The sequence below is a fragment of the Bombus fervidus genome, chromosome 11 (genome assembly GCF_041682495.2).
Source record: "Bombus fervidus isolate BK054 chromosome 11, iyBomFerv1, whole genome shotgun sequence".
NCBI lineage: Eukaryota > Metazoa > Arthropoda > Insecta > Hymenoptera > Apidae > Bombus > Bombus fervidus.
Genome location: NC_091527.1, coordinates 7,920,802 through 7,941,350, shown reverse-complemented (window position 1 = coordinate 7,941,350; position 20,549 = coordinate 7,920,802). Strand labels below are relative to the sequence as shown.

General features: G+C 32.3%; 5 protein-coding genes across 8 annotated transcripts; 3 read left to right on the top strand and 2 right to left on the bottom strand.

Annotated features, from left to right (window-relative positions):
* Nucleotides 1–439: 439 nt before the first annotated feature.
* LOC139991941 (proteasome activator complex subunit 4) lies at nt 440–7,188 on the top strand. Its single transcript, XM_072012343.1, has 13 exons — nt 440–803; nt 923–1,063; nt 1,155–1,326; nt 1,388–1,780; nt 1,853–2,001; nt 2,082–2,404; nt 2,485–3,457; nt 3,541–3,811; nt 3,888–4,268; nt 4,342–4,902; nt 4,979–6,532; nt 6,607–6,834; nt 6,906–7,188. Exons 1-13 carry the CDS (start codon nt 592–594, stop codon nt 7,044–7,046), a joined length of 5,499 nt encoding a protein of 1,832 aa, XP_071868444.1. The 5' UTR covers nt 440–591; the 3' UTR covers nt 7,047–7,188.
* Nucleotides 6,606–11,459, bottom strand: Naa80 (N-alpha-acetyltransferase 80). Of its 2 annotated transcripts, none has more exons than XM_072012375.1 (4): nt 10,736–11,459; nt 9,966–10,085; nt 9,765–9,898; nt 6,606–9,681 (listed from the first exon to the last, which is right to left on the bottom strand). In XM_072012375.1, exons 1-4 carry the CDS (start codon nt 10,786–10,788, stop codon nt 9,332–9,334), a joined length of 657 nt encoding a protein of 218 aa, XP_071868476.1. In that variant the 5' UTR covers nt 10,789–11,459; the 3' UTR covers nt 6,606–9,331. The 2 variants fall into 2 exon arrangements, with proteins under 2 accessions (XP_071868476.1, XP_071868475.1); XM_072012374.1 differs by having other exon boundaries at nt 10,684–11,456.
* On the top strand, nt 7,805–9,346 carry LOC139991958 (flavin reductase (NADPH)). The gene is made up of 5 exons (XM_072012373.1): nt 7,805–7,942; nt 8,216–8,380; nt 8,461–8,550; nt 8,629–8,760; nt 8,852–9,346. The coding sequence occupies exons 1-5, from the start codon at nt 7,870–7,872 to the stop codon at nt 8,995–8,997; spliced, it is 606 nt and encodes a 201-aa protein (XP_071868474.1). The 5' UTR covers nt 7,805–7,869; the 3' UTR covers nt 8,998–9,346.
* Nucleotides 10,312–13,020, top strand: Med6 (mediator complex subunit 6). 3 transcript variants are annotated; one of them, XM_072012370.1, is made up of 5 exons: nt 10,312–10,616; nt 11,929–12,088; nt 12,154–12,328; nt 12,398–12,644; nt 12,719–13,020. In XM_072012370.1, exons 2-5 carry the CDS (start codon nt 11,994–11,996, stop codon nt 12,796–12,798), a joined length of 597 nt encoding a protein of 198 aa, XP_071868471.1. In that variant the 5' UTR covers nt 10,312–10,616; nt 11,929–11,993; the 3' UTR covers nt 12,799–13,020. The 3 variants fall into 3 exon arrangements, with proteins under 3 accessions (XP_071868471.1, XP_071868470.1, XP_071868469.1); XM_072012369.1 differs by having other exon boundaries at nt 10,312–10,633; XM_072012368.1 differs by lacking the exon at nt 10,312–10,616 and adding an exon at nt 11,536–11,829.
* Nucleotides 13,021–14,203: 1,183 nt separating this feature from the next.
* On the bottom strand, nt 14,204–20,477 carry Side-iii (sidestep III). Its single transcript, XM_072012357.1, has 14 exons — nt 18,639–20,477; nt 17,898–18,030; nt 17,590–17,798; nt 17,388–17,498; nt 17,097–17,300; nt 16,881–17,026; nt 16,653–16,803; nt 16,461–16,591; nt 16,185–16,344; nt 15,777–16,073; nt 15,378–15,698; nt 14,968–15,258; nt 14,769–14,878; nt 14,204–14,656 (listed from the first exon to the last, which is right to left on the bottom strand). The coding sequence occupies exons 1-14, from the start codon at nt 18,808–18,810 to the stop codon at nt 14,543–14,545; spliced, it is 2,550 nt and encodes an 849-aa protein (XP_071868458.1). The 5' UTR covers nt 18,811–20,477; the 3' UTR covers nt 14,204–14,542.
* Between the last annotated feature and the right edge of the window lie 72 nt (nt 20,478–20,549).

Here is a 20,549-nt window from a genome sequence, read left to right as displayed (position 1 = left end):
ACATATGTAATAAGGTTAGACCATATATAGTCTAAGGCCTAAGATAAAGTATAAAAAGTATATGTAGTACATATAGGATAATATATGTTTACATTATACGTATGCTAATAATCTATAGACAGTAAATATGTACTTAAATTTCTCTTAGTTTCAGTTTTTCATATTCAAAGCATACTTAAATGCATTTTCACCACTTACTGTTTATCAATCATTCCTGATTTAACTTTCTTATATTCTTTTATAGGAAAAGCATAAAAAAGGTAATTATTTAATTATACATGAGATATTACGAAAAGTATTTAAAATGAAAAATCGAATTTGTTATCGATAATATTAACAAGCATATTGAATATCGATATATTGAATAAAAAGGTCGATGTTTCTCTAGATTTATAGTAATTTATGCTTCTTTTTATCCATCAAATATGGCATCCTAAAATGCAAAACATGACTCAATAAAATCGAAGCAGAATAAGCAAGTTGTTACTGACTTAATAATATACATGATTTTGCATTGTACAGTGCGCTCTTTCGTAGGCTGCATCTATTTGTGCTTCTTGTGTTCGTAATAGTAAGACAGTTTAAGTGACAATGAACAAGAATCTCACAGATATTTGTATTTACAAAAGTATAGATGATGTTCAATCTAAGAAATTTATATACAATAAGTTGTTGCCTTATGCAGATGAAGTAGAGACAGAAGCACAGGCTTTATTTGCCGAAATTAAAGCAAATTTAGGACGTGCTGTTATGTTTAATGAAATATGGCCAGGCTGCTATGTATGGGTTAATAAATTAGGCCAGTGAGTATATTTATTTATATTATTACATTATTTGAAAGAAAGGCAATAATTACATTTTAATTATACTGCTTATTTTAGAAAATATATTTGTAATTTGGATTCATGAATATTTTTTCTAGTTACATAAACATGTATGGATTTAACTTCAGTAAAGAAGATCACATCTTACTTATAAAGTTATTATATGAACTGGTTACAGTTTCAGAAATACCTACAGCTTCTACATTTCAGTGTCTTGTTGCATTACTAGTGTTGTTAAAGTAAGATGATTTAACTTTTATTCATAACATTATATAGGATTATCATTTGTTATATGAAATGAATTTCACATGTTTTAATATATATTTACAGAAAGAAGAAATTTATATCTCCTGATGAATTGGAACTGCCATGGCGACCTCTTTATAATATGATTCTTCGTATAATGAAAGCAAAAGAAAATCGTCCTGAAATGTACCATATTTGTCATCTTTTTGAGAATACAACAGAATCACTTATTGTATATGCAAAAGTTTATTTTCCTGTAAGTGAATATTTTTCTTAAGTAAATTAACAAAAGAATGAAAATTAATCCTTTATAATAGTTAAGTGCAACACAGGAGATATTAGATGAATTAAGACCAACTTTATGCCTCACTGATGTCATAACAATGTCTGAAAGTATACAATTATTACGGTGGTTCTTACCAGTACAATTGCCTCCAAAATACCATTCAATTGGATATCAACTATGGTTTGAAGAATTTATGAAATTATGGGAAATATGTCACAATGCACCAACATGGGAAAATAAAATGATGGAGTTAATGGCAGCAGTAGCTAATTATAACATTGGATACATTAATTGGGAACCTTATATACCATTGATGTTCACTAGATTTATACGGTGCTTAAAATTACCAGTGTCATGTAATAAAATACAAAGACATCATGAAATAGATGCAAGTTCTATAACAATATGGATAGTAGCAGTTCTGGTAAAATTTTATTGAGAATTAAAGAGTATATTTAAATAAAGTTTCATTTCATATATTGTATAATGTTTCTAGGGAAATGGTTCAAGTGCTCAAACATATCTTGATAAGTTTTTGAAAACGATAGAAACATATTTTCATCCTGCTAATAATGGTTACTGGTTGAGTATATTAAAAGAGATTCTTATGAAGCTTTCATTTTATTTTATTACGCGTTTGCACAAGTGAGAATCAATAACAAATTCTAAAATTAATTTTTATAAGTATTTATAAATTTATAATGTATGTCTTATTTATATTATAGAGAAAGGTATGCTGAGCCAACTTGGGAAACTCCCATTCCCGAAGAGTATAAATTAACCGATAGTCATGTTGATGCATTTGTCAAAAGTATGTTGCCAGTAACTATGGCATCAATATTTAATAAATTAAGTGTTAATCATGCATCACAAGCTTTACAATATCTTGCTACTATGAGGCCCAATTTGGTTATTCCATATGTTTTGGATAGAGTGTCTTCTACATTGGATTCTCTCACAATAGAATCATATAAATTGATTGCTACATTGAATTGTATGGAAGCTATAGCTAGGCCAATGGCAGAAGGGTCTAAAAATGTAAATACAGGTGTGGATTATGCTTTTCTGGCTACTTTTTGACATGATTTACTATTTTACATTTTTATGAATTATAAATTTCTTTTGCAGACTATACATACCCAGAAGGACCAAGACATATTTTACCACTACTTTCTCTGCTTCTATCTAGCATTGATCCAAACAATCCAGAAAAGTGCTTTTTAGCTTTTCGTCTTATCTCAGTTTATGCCTGTTTCATACCTATTGTGGATACTTCTAAACCAATCACAACAATAGATGAAGAAGATAGATTAGATTATGAAACAGCGTCTGGATTTGAAGATTTTGTTTTACAATTTTTGGACAAGATATTTTCTTTCATAGATCACAGTTCTCTAGAATTGGTTAGATTAGAAAATTCTGCTGGTGGCGAGAAAAGTAAATTAGAAAAGGTCACAGAAACCGTTCTGTATAATGTGTGCATGATCCTGTTAATGTATATTAATGATGCAATATTTAAAAAGGCTTTAGATAAATTATGCACATTTATAACTGAACGTACACTCGAAATTAAAGTTGCTGGGCAGTTGGCAGCTGGTTTGTGTCGAGTATTTGCCCAAGTTAATGGCAAAGAAACTTTAAGAACATTATTGCCTGTACTTTCACGAACTATCTTAGATATCACGGGCGAAAGTAATGATATTATTAAGGAAGAACATGTGGATGATCGTCTTTTATATGCAATGTTGCTTTTATCCGCAACTGTTACCACAACAGGGAACAATTTATTACCTTATATAGATACACTCACAACAGTTCTTGACCGTGTAGTGATTTTAAACTCTAGAGAAGGAAACAATTTAGCTTGTATATTATTAAGATCAGTCCTTCATTCATTATCTACTATGGTACCATATCACTTTACATCTACTGATGAAATAAAATACTGGGGTCAAGTTCTGGATATTAATAGTTTAGATGTCAAATGGTACATTCCTGATAAGAAAGAAATGGCTGCAATAAATCGAATATTTTTAAGATATCTTATTCCTGAAACAAGTAAATTAAAGACATATTGTAAACGCTTGATCACATTAAGGAGGTTAACTATTGATCACTTCTATATAATATTTAATGATAATATTCATTAAGAATAGGTGAAATAAAATTATTATATGATTTTAGAGAAGAGTTACTGACTAGCTTAAATATTGTAAGCACCATTATTGAAGGTTGTGAATCTGTTTTACCTATATATGAAGGGAAACCATTAGATTTAGTGAAATCGTCTTTAAAATGGCAACCTTTCAGGCCAACACTTGGTATGAAACATGAAATATTAATGCCTAATGGTAGTAACGTTAAACGTTACATTGGAACACTTATGAATAAATTGCAAAGTGTAATACTTGAAAATACAGAGGGTGATACAAAAAGTTTATTTGTTTTGATAAAGGTATCTATTTAAATATACTATTTAGAATAATAAGTTAAAGAATATTAAACACATTATAAGAATTCTTTTATTCTAGATTTGGGGCTATCTCTTATTAGGACCTGCATCTGTTTCAAGTAATGTTGTAAATTATAGAAATATAAAAAGAGCACACAGAATGATGAAGGATATGTTAGTAAGAAAAAAGGGAATAATGGGATCCTTTGTATTGCTATGTGCAGAAGTTCAACACAAAACTCGTTCATATTTACAGTTTTTTAATTTAACTGAAGCTCATAAAAAAATAATGTTAAAAGTATTTAGATTGGCTACTAGTAGGTATTCTGACGTGCGATGTCAAGCTCAACGCATCCTTTTTCGGGCTTTCCATCATTTGACGTTGTCATCTAGAATCATTGTTCCAAAATTACTTGATATATTGAGGACGGATCCGGAAGCAGATCATGATGCGTATAAGGTAAGAACGACAACAATCATAACAAGCAACGTTTAATACAATTTTTTTAAATACTTCATTTTATCTTACATAGGGTGCTCTGAATATTTTAATTGATTCTCAAGAAACAATTATCGAACATGATTGGAATAAATTGAGAGATTTATGGACAACTTTGGTACTTTCTAAACCATGTGAGAAATTATCTATAATTCGCTTGAAAGAGGATGTTGTAAAATATATAAGTAAACAATTTACAACAATCGCTATTACGTCTGAAATACCGAATACATGTTTGGAAATTGCAACAGCTTTATGGAAGACTAATCCTCAACCTACTTTATCGCAGCCCACAGAGGATGAAATTGTGGAAGGTTCAAAAATTGCACAAGCATTTAATGAAAGTAATTTGGCATCTTATAATGGCTTAATAAATGATCTCTTAAATGCCCTTTTGGAAAAAAATTTACATTGGCGACATCGTTTAATGGCAATAGACTTTATTCGACATTTAGTTCACCCAGAACAAATTTATCCACCAAAAGTAGTTCGTTACTTTGTAGGAGCATTAATACACGATTCATTAAGTGAAAGAAATATTGCTCTTCGTGTAGTTATATGTATGTTGCAACAACAAAAAAGAGAACATCCAAAGGTAAAGTACTTTAGTGAAAAAATTTATTTTGCAAATAATTTTGGTATAACTTAAACACAAATTTTTTAATTTCAAGATAACTATTGATCCACCAACATCACCAGAACAAAATGAATCATCAGAAAATCAATCTATGAAGTTCAAACGAGGGCAAAGACCAGACAATGCTTGGCTTCAATATAATTTCGAAACTCGGCCCTTGACTGCAGAGCAATGGGATGAACCCAGATTTATTCATAAGCCATATGTAGGATATTACACATGGCCAAAAAAAATTGAAATGTATGCACCGACACCTCAACAACCATGTCTAGATCCAAATGTACGAAAATTAACAGATCATGAAAAAGAAATCGATCTCTTTTTTAACGATTTGCAAAATATCAAAAAACTCATAAAATTTTATAGTCTTGAAACAAAAAAGGACAATGACAAATTCAGTTATTATAAATATCGTCTTTTTAAAGCCCTTTTTCGTAATCATGGGATAGTATTCCTAAAAAATTTTCTGCCACATTTACATGAGTTAGTGAAGGATAAACAAGAAAGTAGTCAAAGGTGTGCAGCCGAGATTATTGCGGGAATCATTAAAGGTTCAAAACATTGGCCATTTAATATGGTTTGTGAAATGTGGGATTCTTTATTACCAGTCATAAAACTTGCCTTAATTAATATGACACCAGAAACTCTTGAGGACTGGGTCCTTTGTTTTTCCACAGCTCAACAATGTAGAGATCCAAATAGACAACATTGGTTACTGGAGCATTTGATGGAAGAAATTTTTGTTAGCGAATCAGAATCATCTTTTATTGAATCGGGACGATTGTTTATTTTACAAACGACTCTTACTGAACAACTATGGCGGGTTTTGGAATTATTACAACGTTTGTTGAAACGGATAGAAGATAGATTATTAGCAAATCCATTTGAAAACGTGAGAGAACGGTTAAGTTCTGTTTTAGTAACGGTGTTCACATGTTTAAGAACTTCAAACAATCAGTCGGTACCACAAATACAAGATTTCTTAAATAAAATAGTGCCAAAATTACAACCTCTTGTAGATGAAAATGCAACGAAATTCAACAATGATGTAAAAAATCTGCCTGCACATGTATCTATTGTTAAATCGAACGATCTAAAAGAAATAGGAATAAATGAAGAAGAGAAAGAAAGAGCGATTCGATTACTTAAGACAATTTGTAAATGGATTGTAGATATGAATCGTCCATGGTATGGTTTACCGCCAGAATTGTATCAAATATTTCCAATCATCTATCAGATGGAAAATTGCGAAACAGACGAAGAATTGAAACAGTCGTGTACGTCTGCTTTAACAATATATGCACAAGCATTCACATTGCCATGTAATATGCCAATAGCTTTAGAAGCAGTAGAAAAAATGTCAAAGCATGTATCTTGGTGGACAAGATCTGCTTGTTTGGAATTCCTTCAAGCTTGGGTATTTTACAACATGTGTACATTTTTAAGCAATCCATCATGGGTTAATTCTGTTAAAGATATAGTTTTACGTTTATTAGAAGATGAACGAGTTGAAGTAAGAAAAAATGCTGGTGAATTACTTAGCGGATTAGTGCATTGTATGTTTATACCCGAATTAGAATCTTTATTGGTAAATATATTTGAAATATTTTTATGATAATTATTACCAGTAGTTATATTTATAGATTTTTTCTAATTTTTCAGGATGAATTCAAGAAAAAAGCAAACATTAAATTATGTAAAAAAGAAGCTTTGAATAGTAATAAGGAAGAAACAAAAAAGAATCTAAAAGCTGATGCTTTACGTATTCGTCATGCAGCTATAATAGGAATGTGTGCATTTGTACAAGCTCATCCATATGATATACCAAAATATGTTCCTCCAATTTTTGAACATCTTCGTGCTCATATGAATGATCCACAACCTATACCAGTTAGTATCCAAAATAAATTTGAAACACGATACAATAATTCATTAAATAATAAAATTCTTCCGAGTTACAGATGACAATTAAAGAGACTTTGGATGATTTTAAAAGAACTCATAATGGATGGAGGGGTGTGGAGGAGTATATGCAACATTTCACAGAAGAACAATTATCTGTATTGCAAGATTTAATAATGCCACCATCCTATTATGCCTAACAGAAAGTTAACATTTTTATTATATAGTAAAGAATTTTTTAGTAATAATAATATAAAAGTCGTGTACATGATATTTAACAAAAAATGTATTGGTATTTCGCTGTGAAAATATACAAGATATAATATAAAATATATGAAAGAATATTATATACATATTTGTTTATTTAAGATTGTCTAAATGTCAATACAGCTTTAATATGAATTATTATACATACGGTATATATGTTTCTGCTAAAACAACAAATTTAAATATTTTAATTAAGCTAGATATTAAATAAATAATAATTTACGAAGTTTCATGCAATAAATGGTAAATGCCACTATAATTTAAAAAGTTTAACTTATTGAAATTATTACTGACTACATCTCAAATTAAATGTTTGTGAAATATTTTATGTTTATACCTTAATTAATATTTTTATTTTTATATATATATGAAACAAAAAAATAAATGTTATATCATGTAATAATGACTATATGTTCCTTAAGTATAAAAAATATTTACGCTAAATATAAAGTTTTTCTAGAGAATAGGTTAGACTACTAAAATAGGCTTGAGGCTTTATGGAAAATTCGAGTATGTATATATGATACGATAAAACTTATTTAGAAATCTAGTAACTTATTCTTTTAATTCGATTCATTTATATGCAATGGATAAATCAGGAAAAATATACGTCATATTCTTGTTTGCAACTTTCTTGAAATTGCAATTTTAAATGTTTTCTAGACATGACATAGCATTTTTGATTAGACAATCGCTTATGAGTACTTGAAGTGGATAACGAATTTTCAGTAGCTATCTGATAGCAGTTGTATCGCCATGAATCGAATAGTGATATTTGGAGCCACAGGAAATACCGGACTATGTGCTTTAAATAGCGCTGTAAATAAGGGTATAGTCTTATCTACTATTTACCAATTAACTTTGTAATCTATTCTTTTATATATATTAGAAAGAAATTTTAATTATCGAAAATGTAATAAAGATATAAAATATTTTATAGACAGGTAATATTGTTATGATCAATCACTGTATTTGGTTTTGTTTATACTCTCGTTCCGGTATATTCGCGAACGTTGATTTTAATAAAAAATATAAAATAGCCAGAAAGGTTTTTGTAAAAATCTTAAAACTAATTTTATTTTGATCATTTTAAAAAATTTAGGATTAAATATAAGAGCATTTGTAAGAGATGAAAGCAAAGTACCAACAAATTTAAAAGATAAAATTGAAATAGTTGTTGGAGATGTTACTAATGCAGAACAAGTTTCAAATGCAATATCTAATAGGGATGCAGTGGTTGTTGTGCTTGGCACACGACATGATTTAGGTAAATATTCAATTTTATATGAAATGTTAATTTTTCAGCCTACAATATGAGCTTAATATCCATTGCAAATTTTCATTTAGGTCCAACTACAGTATTGTCCAATGGTATGAAAAATATAATAGATGCTATGAAAGTGCACAATGTAGAAATAGTATCTGTTTGTTTATCTGGTAAATTTTGCTAAATCTTCTTACTTACAACACATATTGATAATTTTCATGTATTGTTAATTATTTTGTTTCTTGCAGCATTTTTGTTTTACAAACCTGAAGCAGTGCCTAATATATTTAAAGATGTAAATGCAGATCACCAGCGAATGTTTGACCTTCTTAAAGAAAGTAAATTGAAATGGATTGCAATATTACCACCCCATTTTACAAGTATGTCATTGTTTGTAACTTTGAAGAAATTATTGACATATATTTCACAATTACAGATAATAATTTGTATATATATTTTGTCTATTTGCAGATGTACAAAGATCAAAATATGTAGTAAAGCATGATGAGTCTCCTGGTCGGTCTATTTCCAAACATGATTTAGGAGATTTTCTTATTGAAAGTCTTCAACAACCAGAACATTATCAAAAAGTTTGTGGTATTGCTAACATTGCATAATATAACAAAAAGTACATTTTGTAATTTGGTCAGAATTAAAAAATATTTTGGAGAATATTTTCAGCCTTTAGTCATATAAAAAAATAAATAGGTAATATGAAAAGGCACCTTCTAATTTGTACAAAATGTATTACATTGGAAGTATGCAGCTATTGAAAAATATTTGTGATTTTAAATATCTATTGGAATGGTTATAATTTTTTGTAAAATATGAGGGTGTGTGCATGAGAAGTGTTTCTGTATTTAAAAGCAATTAAAAAAATAATTTTTTAGATAAATAAATAAATAATATACATTTGTGGAATATAAAAGAATCTTGAAAAAAATAAAACTGTCACTGTGATGATAATCTTTTTACCATATGTGTTCTGTGTGTTAAGATACCTAAATCATAGAACTTTGGCATCTGAAAGTTTGGCATTGGAGGTGGTGGTGGACCACAATATTGTGTACTTTTTTCTTTAAGCTTTGCTTTAGTAAATGCTGCACTAGAATATACAACATCATTGATGCCTGATGCTTTAAATGGATCACAGGTTTTATATCCATTTTTTAGGTAAAAAAGTTCTTGGCCTTTAGTTATTAAATATACATTTTTAATTCCTTTCTTTGCTATATGTTCCTCAGCTCCACGTAGTAGTCTAGATCCTAAACCCTGAGATCTATGCTGGTAGTCAATTATCACTAAGACATGAAATAGAAAATTAAATTTGGTTCTTGTTTGTACACTTTTATATTTTTCTCTTTGTTGAACTAATTATACTTACCTGATTGTATAAAGCAACTATGACGTAATCGAGGTATTAAAGATATTTTACAATGACCAAGGACTCTGTCCTCTTTGTCTATTAGTATAAGACATGTGGGAAATTCATCGCATGATACATTCAGAAATTTTAACCTATTTTACATTGAAGTTCATTTAATTGTTAAATAGGATTTTGTTTAAATTAAGTATTATGATATACCGTGCAGTTTCACTTCTTGGCCATTCAGAATTCAGTAATGTACAACAGTCTGGAATTAGGTCTGGTCTTTTATGAAGTGGTACTATTCTATATTCCTTTTCAATAGCAGTCATATCTTTTCTGTAATAATGAATCATGATAATATAATTTTTATGCAATTTAATTTAACTTTTTTAAGTTCGAAATATTTCAAAAAGTAGAATAGTAAAAGTTCTGCATTATTATAATTAATATAAAAAATTAAAAGATTGTAATAAGATAATAGTAATGAAAAGCATACAGAAATAGATTTCGCGATAATATTACGTAAAATATCTATTTTTATAGCTATAATCAGGACATAATAATTTTCATATTTTCGGGGAGAGGAATTAAAAATAACTTGTCATGAAATATGAAAGGTAAAATTTCTTCATATCATAGAAGTAACGTTACAATAAGAATTATTGTTTTATTTTTATATAAATTATGACATGAAGATATCGGAGAAGAATCCATTAAGCAACTAGGAAGGTTAAACAATACATATTTCATATTAATATATGAGACAAAATTTGTTCGAGTAAAACGGACGGATGGTCGAAGATTGGGATCTATCTGACTGATTGACTCTTTTAGAAGGAAAAGCGTGCAACAACCTGTGATTGACAGGTATCGAAAAATAGAAGGTAACATATGCAAACAAGTGTAATAAATAGCTTGGTGCAGATGTCCTTACCGTATTTTTCTAACTGGATGATGAGAACTTGACACACAAGTTTAAAGGTCACTGTGCTTCACCTATATGTATCCCGTGTGGAAATAGCTTTGAGATTAATATCATCTTGAGCCAAGAATGATACTTCTGTTGAACATATCCCCACTGTTACATAAAATTTTCGTAGCACCCAGTGGTATTATAGAGTACATCACCTCATTCTTCCACTAATACGTCTTTTATATAATAATCATGTCTTTACTTGTTAATCTTAATATAAAGGAATTTTATACTATATATAAAATATCTGGGAAATACCTGTACTATTTTTAATTTTCAATTACATATTTTATTTTTTTACAAAAAGTTTTGTAGTATATTTTTTATGTTATAAATTGTAATGTGATACATTATTGGAATGTTAGATAAGAAAAATTTCATTTTTTATTTGCTTTTTTATTCTATTTATTTTGCTTATTTATTTTATTTCTCTGTTTAAAGTATCTCACTGGGACATGTCCATGACCCATTCTCTTTCGAACGCGAGTCTCCTTTTTTGCATTTGACCCATTTTTTTAAATAGCCTCCGTTCTACATATATATGTGAACAATGTCCTGCATTCTTTATTTCGACAGTGATGGTCAATAATTGTTTCTGAATGATACGATTTTAAGGAATTACAGAAAAAGTAATTCTTTTGCATTTATCACTCACGAAAAGAAACAAAATAAGTGTTTATGGAAATGATTATGTATATATTTCTCATTTCTTACTTGTCATTATTTTGAATTTTAAATCTAAGGATTAATGAGATTTGAGAACCATTGTTGATCCCGTTAATTGTTTACTTGTATCGTTCCTGTGTTTCTAATAGAGATTTGAGAACCATTGTTGATCCCGTTAATTGTTTACGTGTATCGTTCCTGTGTTTCTAATATCTTATTTTTAGTATTTAAGTCAAATAAATAATAATATTCATACAGATCATTTAGAAATATTTATAATTACAAGTAATAATATATTTCACATAAACTCCATTGACGGAAACGAGACGTACAAGTAATAGTACATTATATCAGTTGTGTGTATGAAACAAATATTTTAATTATTTAACAAACATATAATTCATAACATAAAAATGTTGTCTGCAAGACCTCCTGTAACAGGTAATAACATACGGAAGTAAAGTTTATTAATACAGTTAATATAATAAACTTGTTTATGTTCTTCCTAACCTTCTACTTTTTATTTCATACAATTAATAGAAAATCTTTTGGGACTTTCTTGGCATGATAGTGCATGGATTCCTGTATTAAATCCAAACAATATAATGGATTACTTTTCTGAAAGAAGTAATCCTTTTTATGACAGAACATGTAATAATGAAATTGTCAAAATGCAGCGTTTAAGTCCTGATCAGTTACAGTAAGTAATATGAGTAAAAGCATTGTTTAAATGTAAAATATCAATAATTAAATATTTATTTTTAGAACTATGACTGGCCCTGAATATATTCTTTTACACGTTCAAGCACCTATTTTATATGTGATCAGGAAGCAACAGCGCCATAATCCTACTTTTGCAGTACCAATTGCAGACTATTATATCATTGCAGGTGTTGTGTATCAAGCTCCTGATTTGGCATCGGTTGTGAGCTCCAGATTGGTACTTAAGATTTATTAAAAATGAGTATAATCAGGACGTATTGTTAATTTATGGAACTTTGTTTTATAGTTATCTACAGTACATCACTTACAATCTGCTTTTGAAGAAGCTAGTTCATGTTCAAGATATCATCCTAGTAAGGGCTACTACTGGGATTTCAAAAATGGGAAAGCTATGGCAGCAAAGAAAGAAACACCTGTTCGTGAAGAACCAAGTTCTTTATTTCAGCGACAAAGGGTGGATATGTTACTTGCTGAACTTACGCGGAAATTCCCATTGCCTGTTCCAAAGCCAGTGCACCAAGCTATAGAACCTTGTAAATACTTATTTTGGTAGTTTCTTTTGAAGTATTTTAAGCATCAAAGCAAAATTAATTTGTTAATCTTTTAGCAATGGAAATTAAACAAGAAGTAAAAGCAGAAAAGAAGGACATGAAACCACCACCAGAAAAGAAACCGAAAGTTAATTAATAAGGGTTTATAATGGTTTAATAAGAATATAAGACCAATAATGTTCTATGTATATATTGTATTTTATCTAAATTTTTATTTTATGAAATAGGTATTTAGCATTATTAACTATATCTTTTTCGTTAAATAAAAAATGTGATGAACTGGTGTGCATGTGAATATATTTTGGCAAACTACAGAATTTGTATGAAATTAAAAATAAAAAATAGAAAATATTTGTCACTTGGTAGTATTTATTTTTTTCTGCACCATGGACAATTTGGATTATCCACTTCTTCTTCTACATTTATTTTCATCCGTGGAGTCTTTTTCTTCTTAATCTTCCCTATTTTATTAAATTTACGACAAATGGTAGAATCTGGACATTTAATTGTTTCTTTTTCGGATGATGGATGACGGAAAAATCCTTGATGTTTATATGCTTGCATTAACCAAAAATATCTTGATGTAGCAATTGATCTGATCTATAAAATTACATTGTGTTGTTATAACTATTGAATGAAATTGAGAAGTATTTTGTTACAAACTTTCATATTAATTTGTACAATCGATTTAATATGATGCATTACGTTAAATTTTTAGTTAAGGAAATGGTTATGAAAATATTTTAGGACCTCAAAATGATATTAATAAAATATACTAGTGTTTCAACTATTTTTTAGAGTTTCATTTGTAATTTTCTATTACGAAAAAGAATGGCATGTAAGGTAAAAAATGATATGTGACGGAAATACGTGTCCTGAGAAATACGTAGATGAAAAATTTTTCGGACAGGATACCTGTGACTCTGACAAAGATGAATTTATAAAAAATTTGAAACACGAAAAGTGCAAAATAATTCAGTTAGTTCGTCGACAAATGCGTAAATTTTATCATACTCAAGTAACATTAAATATCAATGAAAATATTTAATTTGGGATTTACACTCGTGTATCTTAGAGGAATAGTGTGATTTTTTTCCCCAGTACAAAGCATCTTCAATATCAAATGGATGGCAAACAAGATACATGCAAGAATCGCCAGATATGTCATATATAATAAAGCGCGGAGTGAATATAACAGAAGATACAAATAAAGAAGCAATTGATGTACCGAGAAGGAGTACAATGTCAGATGGTCAAGCATTGTGTCTGCGTACCTTGGGAAAAATTCGAAAAAAAATTTGTATGATAGTTTTAATTGCTGGAATCATCATACTGATGGCAGTGATTTACGGCATTTATTTCCGCGCTTATCTTTGCAATAATGGGAAATCTTGCATCACATCCCTTCAGTACACTCACGTTAAACATGCATTATTTTAAATATGCATGACAAACACGAGATATTAAGATAAATCGTTGGAGAAGATAATGGATATTGTTGCGATTGTGGGTAAATTTCTCAACAAAATAAGCAAACCATCTAAGACTTGACACAAAATATATTAAACTTGGAATAATACACCATGTGTAGCGTTTAGTTAGTATGCAACTAGTCTTGACGATTTCTAGATTTTTTTTCAGTTCCATAGATTTTTCAATGATGAGACATTTGACTTGTAAGCAGTGTAACACGTCGTCATGTTCGTACTATGCCATTCCTTCGTGCAATGTACACCAACTCGACGAGGAGACTAGTTGCAGTTCGTTTGACGTTCATCCTCGGTACCCAACATAACAATTATACGGTACGATTGTTTTTTTAGGCTTCGAAATATCGGTCCTCTTGATATGTTTCGCTCATTCGTTCTCTCAGATACTTTTTACACACAACTTTCTGGACCGGGTATAGAGTTGGCGATAATGATCTCTTTCATTAAATTACGATCAGCTTTAAAACTAATAGGTTCCCAAGACTTTGTAGAGAATGGATTCAACTATAAAAAAAAAAAAGAAAAGAAAAAAGAAATGAAAAAAGTAGGGAAAAATATTTACAAATTACATTAAAATTATTAATTATTACTAATACTATTATATAGTATTACTCACGCTGCATCTGTTACTTTGAAGTCCTTGCTTATGAATATCGTACGGTGCAAACAGCGTATCTGGTCGTACAGGTAAAAATAATTGTGGTTCGCGTTTTATCTTTTCCTGGTCTAAAATCAAACTCAATACATTATCCTATCCATACATTATGCATATTATGCATACATTATAACAGAAATAAAAGCGGATAAACTTTTACCTTGTGGCGACTGTATGATATCTGGCTGATTGTTGAGTGCGTAGTCAGTGACCTGTTTTAACGTGTACTCGACAAAATAAGTATGATCCCCGTGTGTAACATCAAGCATCGAATTATTCCTCGAATCTGGAGGAGTAATTATCGGTTGTTTCATGTAAGGCTCAATATGAACCGGAGAAGTGGTACCTCTGCGTCGGTACATCATCAACATTACTAAAAGTGCAGTAATGCCAAACGCCATTAAGCAACCGATAAGAAGTAGAATAAGTGGAACCATGCTTACTCCGCTATCTAAAATAACGAATTACCAATAATACTTGATACATTCGATATATGATATTTCCTTATCCTTTTGAATTGCTAGGGAACGCTGAAATTATCTGATAATTTTTTTAAGTACAATTTCTTACCCGTGTGCTTATCGGAGTCCCTTAGCATTATATCCTCTAACAGACTCACTTCGCTTCTTCCTTTCGCGTTTACGGCATAAGTAACGAGATAAAAATGAGTCGCTGGTAGAAGATCCGCTACAGCAATCCTAAATACTGGTACGTCTGCGGACACACTAGATGCATTCACTCTTAAATTACCAGTAAGAACTTCGTACGCCTCTAATCGAAACTCTTGCCTTAATCCACCATCGTATCCTGGCACACATTCCACTTCCAGGATCTCGGAACTTTGATTCAAGGATGCTTTTATCGTACAATTGTTCAGAGGATTTGGTTTCACTGGGAATGTAAATCAAATTGGTTTCTTGTCTGTACGATACAAACATCTGTTATGAGTTATTTATACACACAAGTTACCTGCTGGAATGATTTGATAGATACAAGGCGCTTCCTGCTTTCCTATTATGTTTCTACCCCAACACGTTAGAGCTCCGTAATCTCTTTCAGACACTGGCGTGTAAACAAGTTCGCTCATTGTTCCGTTATTACCATCGAATTTCGCTGGTGCAACTTCGAAATTCTCGCCGCTATTGTTGAACTCCCAGACGAATTCTACCTCGTTGGGATCAGCGTCCACCTCGCATCGAACTTTTACCGATTCTTCTAACGATGCTCCGATGATGGATACCTCTTTCGCTTTGCACACTGGTGCGACTAAACATTAGAATCGAAAAGATTGAAAAGGAGAACAATTGTAGTGAAATAATTTATCAATTATCTTTTATAATATTTATAGTTTGAACATATAGTTTTTTTAAAACTTACATTGTACTCGTAAAGTTACTACTGGACTGGTAGTTTCGCCTCGGTCATTACTAGCAAGACACGTGTAATTCCCGGCGTTGTCTCGACCTATCTTTTGCAGCACGAGACTCTGAGTACTCATAATTATTCCAGCTGAATAATTCTGCGTTAACACCGCATCCTATGATTATTTAATAATATTATTAATTATTCTCACAATAACTGCTTACAATAAATGCTTATTAATAACTGATATTACAACAAGTAAGTAGGTAATATAACAAATAAGATGCTTACGTTATGCCTCCACGTAATTTTATGGTGTTCTGGGTTAGCCCGAACTTTGCACTCGAAATATACATCGTCACCCTCCTTTATTTTTTCTGCATTTAGTGTACTACCCAAGTGTAATTGTACTTTAGGTGGAACTGTGAAATAAACATGAAATTCTTATCTAAACATAATTACCACAAATTTCGGAGTACTCACAAACTACGTTTAATTGAAAGAAATCCTCTAGATACGCGTCTGGCAGTGATGGGTTCTCTCCTCGACACTTGAGGATTTTCCCGTGATCGTCGGGAATCGGTGAAAACATGAGCGTACTTAAGACCACGGAAGTATTACCGCCATCGATTACCTGAATGATTAGAACTTTCATAAATAAAAATATCATGACATTAATTAGAAATTTGTAGCAAAATCATCGACATATACTTTGCCATTGTGATAAATGGCGTTTCCTTCCATCCAGGTAATTCGTGCTCGAGGATGCGACCCTGTTGTCTCACACGTGATAGAGTAGTCTTTCTCCGTTTCTAGTATCGTCGGTTTTAATAAAATTTTCACCGACAGTGGTTTTACTGAAACAATAAAATATCAATATACTATGTAAAATGAATACTTTTTATGATACAAATTTTGAATACCTACAATAAACATCTAGGAGAATAGTCTTTTCTAATGGAGGTATGAGGTTTGTGCTCCAGGCTCGACATTTGTAAGTTGTGTTACGATGTTCCCTTCTCAATTGAGGTACTGTTAATTTACTGACGACTAAGTTCTTTCCAATTTCCTCCAACTTACTGTCCACTTCTTTCTCGTTGACCAACCAACTAACCACCGGTGTCGGTTTGCCTATGTTTAGAAAACGAAATAGAGTTGATCTTCCACAAATTTAATACCATATTATTAGTACTAAATAATTAACAAAATAAGAATTACCTCCTCTTACTTCGCAAGATAGACCAAATTCGACGCCTACTTGAAGTGGACCTGCGGTATTACCCACAACCACGCCAGAGCTGTCGTAAATTAAAAGCTGATAAGGTGGAACTGAAAATAATTTCGAAATAATTCCAAGAACTTTGAAGATATCCTCACGAACGTTAAACGCTTTTTCTATGTTATACACGCGAATTCTTACCTATTACGGTTAGGTTCACTTGAAAGTTCTTCGTGGGCGAATTTTTGAAATCTACTCTACACCGGTAGATCCCTTCATCGTCCAGTTGAACCGCTTCCAGAGAAAGAGTGGCCGGTTTCGTCACGGTAACGAAGTAAGCTCTCGGGCCAACCACGGTGCTGTCCGACCAATTCAGAGCTTTGTTAAATGCTCTTCCTCGCACGTCGAAACTGAAACAGTCAATCGTTTCAATATGTCTTTCAAATTAAATGAAGTTCATTATTTCAAATGAATTTTCTAACTAAATCGTCTTTTAACAGAAATAATACCTGTAAATCGGTTTCACGGCGTCATCGCGAAACCAAAGCACCATGTATACGCGATCTTCACGCGTGGACGGTTCAATGTCACAAGGCAATCTAGCGGTGCGTCCAAGAACGGCACTAACTTCAAAAGTTGCGACTGAAAAGAAGATAAATATAGAATTATATTTTTATTTGGTTTCTCAAAAATATATAGCAAATATATAGATTGAATTTTTCAGTGGTACCTCGTTAATTGTTTGTTGAATAATCGTAAATTTACTGAAATTTAATGTAAACGGTTGCGATCACTTATAAATTAACGATTTCAGAATATCTATGTACATTATTATTATGTAGCAAGTAGTACAAGTAAATATGTCAGACATGTGGCTGATCAATGAACACGAAATCTACCGAAGGCACGGCAATCTTAAGTATTTGTCCCAAATACCTAGCGTCTCTACGTTCTAAGCTATTTCATATTGCTGGAGATCGACTTAAGTAGATGCGACCTATAGTTAGTTGGTCAGACATATACTTCCGACCAATGTTGCATACATCAACAACTTACATAAAATGTTTTCTTTGCGAAACTCTTTTTTCTACTCTAAAAATAATAAGAAGGAAATAATACCATAGGATCATTCATCTGTTTCTTCAAACCTATAAATTCTGTCTTAGAATTTTCTATTCTTCTTCATGAATATTACCCATTCTACTATTCCACTGCACAGCATAACTTTAATTATAATATTAACAACGTACCTAAATCATCGTCCTTATCCCAGTTCCCGGTGGCGTTCACGTACACGACCACAGCAAGTATGTAGCCGCTGATGATGAGCTTGATCGCGATATCAGCGAGCGCCCCTATCGCCATCCCAAGAGGGAACGGTTTAAGGGGTGAGTTCGGTACATTCAGATCCGCTTTTTGCATAATGTCGCCCCGTACCGGCCTGTCCTGTGGTTCTCCTTTATTATCATTCCACGTCGAGAGGTAGACGGCCTCCTCCCACCTCCTCCGTTTCGTGTGCGATGCCCTCGACGAACGTACGATGTCTCGACTCTCTTCTTCTCTCCCTCCTCCTTTTTCACGCTATCTCTCTCTTTTTGGAGTAGTGACAAAGGGACAGGGCGCAGGACACGCTCACCGATTAATTCTGCCGCCGTAGGAACTTTTCGGCCGATTTTCCTCTGCCCGTTCTCTGCTTAAAGCGTACATCGAGAACGGGTTGTTCGTAATTCCAATGAATTCCGTATTGACCAGCGATATGAAGATACTTTCGCGTTAGTCTCGTCGTCTTGATCGCATTCTTTTTTTGTTGTCGAATCAAGTCAATCTGAATATAAGATACGGCCTTCGTTTTGAGTTAGCTCGATTCATTTGCTTACATCGATTCTCAGGAGGTTGGAGAGCGTGAGAAGGCTGCAATTCAAAACCCCGATGGATCTCGATGGGTGGCAGTTTAGTAGGTCGTAATACAAATGTGTTTAAAATTATTGTCGATTCACGAGCGTAGAAGCGCCGGCTCTTATTAAACCACCGATGAGCTTCGTCAATGGCGATAACGATTAGGAGAACACTTTTATGCTTCTCTTACACCCTCGTATGCTCCCACAGAAATCACCGCTTTCAAGGGTGAACAGTGGGTATAATATATCTTGCAGACTCGTCAAGATTTCACGATGGAAGCCTTTGACCGCACTTCGAGAAGGAATTCGTACTCGTTCTACATTCTTCCCCAGCGTATAGCACCTTGCTGGAGCTTCGATCATCAGTTTTCCGATTTTCGTCAAGGAAAAAATGAACGCACGGGGAGGATATTCGACGAATCACCTTTCGCGAACTTTTACGCGAGCACCGTTCTCTTGCACTGTTTCGCGAACTGACTGGAAGAAACGTTCGTCCGTTTCGGATAACGCGAAAGCTTTCTCGACATTTGGAGGGTTGTTCTCTGATAAGGAAGGAGACAGTAAGATAGGGAGCAAGACGAGAGAGAGAGAGAGAGAGAGAGAAAGAGAGAGCCGGCCAGCGGTGCTTCCTCGTAACCGCGTCGTTGCAATGGACACGCTTTGCAGGCGTCGCTAACCCGACGACGATGAGCGCCGATCGATTTTCGTAAAGTCAGTCTGATCTCGCTTCGTGTTTCGACGCTCTCGATTCCCGCACGATATATAACCCCTGTGTGTAGCCTGTTCCGCGCAACGCACACACGCGACAGCCTGCGAATAGCAACGAACCTTCACGACGAGTCGCAACCCCTTCTTTCTATGTAGAAAACGATACGAGAGCTACGTTCAGGGATGTTCATCGAGTTCGGATAACAGTTGGACCATCACGTGATCGGGAAGACCCTTTGATCCTCACGACGATTTTCAGAAAACCAAAGGTTTTTTTTTGATTGTTGATTTAACGTTTTTGTGTGTGAACCCAAACAATATGGTTGTTAAGGATATGTTGAATGATCGATATATTTTTGGTACTTTATAGACTCTTTATAGAGAGTTTATAGACATTTTGACAATTTTCGTTTAGAAACATTTCGATGTATTGGATAGATTTAAGTAGATATAGCTCTGTTTAGTCAGACGATGAAATAGATCGATAAATTTAGAAATAAAGTATTTTACCTTCTCTGGATATCCACCTATCTTCGTACTCTTTACCCGAAATCT

What these genes read in the sequence shown, in the direction of transcription:
- Side-iii (XM_072012357.1), bottom strand. Translation starts at nt 18,810, where the DNA reads ATGCAAAAAGCGGATCTGAATGTACCGAACTCACCCCTTAAACCGTTC. An exon ending in CCATTTATCACAATGGCAAA is followed by an intron (nt 16,804 to 16,880) that starts GTATATGTCGAT and finishes CTAATCATTCAG; the next exon opens with GTAATCGATGGCGGTAATAC. An exon ending in TATCATACAGTCGCCACAAG is followed by an intron (nt 14,879 to 14,967) that starts GTAAAAGTTTAT and finishes GTTTGATTTTAG; the next exon opens with ACCAGGAAAAGATAAAACGC.
- LOC139991941 (XM_072012343.1), top strand. Translation starts at nt 592, where the DNA reads ATGAACAAGAATCTCACAGATATTTGTATTTACAAAAGTATAGATGAT. An exon ending in TGGGTTAATAAATTAGGCCA is followed by an intron (nt 804 to 922) that starts GTGAGTATATTT and finishes TATTTTTTCTAG; the next exon opens with TTACATAAACATGTATGGAT. An exon ending in CGCTTGATCACATTAAGGAG is followed by an intron (nt 3,458 to 3,540) that starts GTTAACTATTGA and finishes ATATGATTTTAG; the next exon opens with AGAAGAGTTACTGACTAGCT.
- LOC139991958 (XM_072012373.1), top strand. Translation starts at nt 7,870, where the DNA reads ATGAATCGAATAGTGATATTTGGAGCCACAGGAAATACCGGACTATGT. An exon ending in AAATAGCGCTGTAAATAAGG is followed by an intron (nt 7,943 to 8,215) that starts GTATAGTCTTAT and finishes TAAAAAATTTAG; the next exon opens with GATTAAATATAAGAGCATTT. An exon ending in ATTACCACCCCATTTTACAA is followed by an intron (nt 8,761 to 8,851) that starts GTATGTCATTGT and finishes GTCTATTTGCAG; the next exon opens with ATGTACAAAGATCAAAATAT.
- Med6 (XM_072012368.1), top strand. Translation starts at nt 11,802, where the DNA reads ATGTTGTCTGCAAGACCTCCTGTAACAG. An exon ending in TGCAAGACCTCCTGTAACAG is followed by an intron (nt 11,830 to 11,928) that starts GTAATAACATAC and finishes TACAATTAATAG; the next exon opens with AAAATCTTTTGGGACTTTCT. An exon ending in TTAAGTCCTGATCAGTTACA is followed by an intron (nt 12,089 to 12,153) that starts GTAAGTAATATG and finishes ATTTATTTTTAG; the next exon opens with AACTATGACTGGCCCTGAAT.
- Naa80 (XM_072012375.1), bottom strand. Translation starts at nt 10,788, where the DNA reads ATGATATTAATCTCAAAGCTATTTCCACACGGGATACATATAGGTGAA. An exon ending in ATACATATAGGTGAAGCACA is followed by an intron (nt 10,086 to 10,735) that starts GTGACCTTTAAA and finishes TCATTATTACAG; the next exon opens with AAAAGATATGACTGCTATTG. An exon ending in TAGTTGCTTTATACAATCAG is followed by an intron (nt 9,682 to 9,764) that starts GTAAGTATAATT and finishes TTCATGTCTTAG; the next exon opens with TGATAATTGACTACCAGCAT.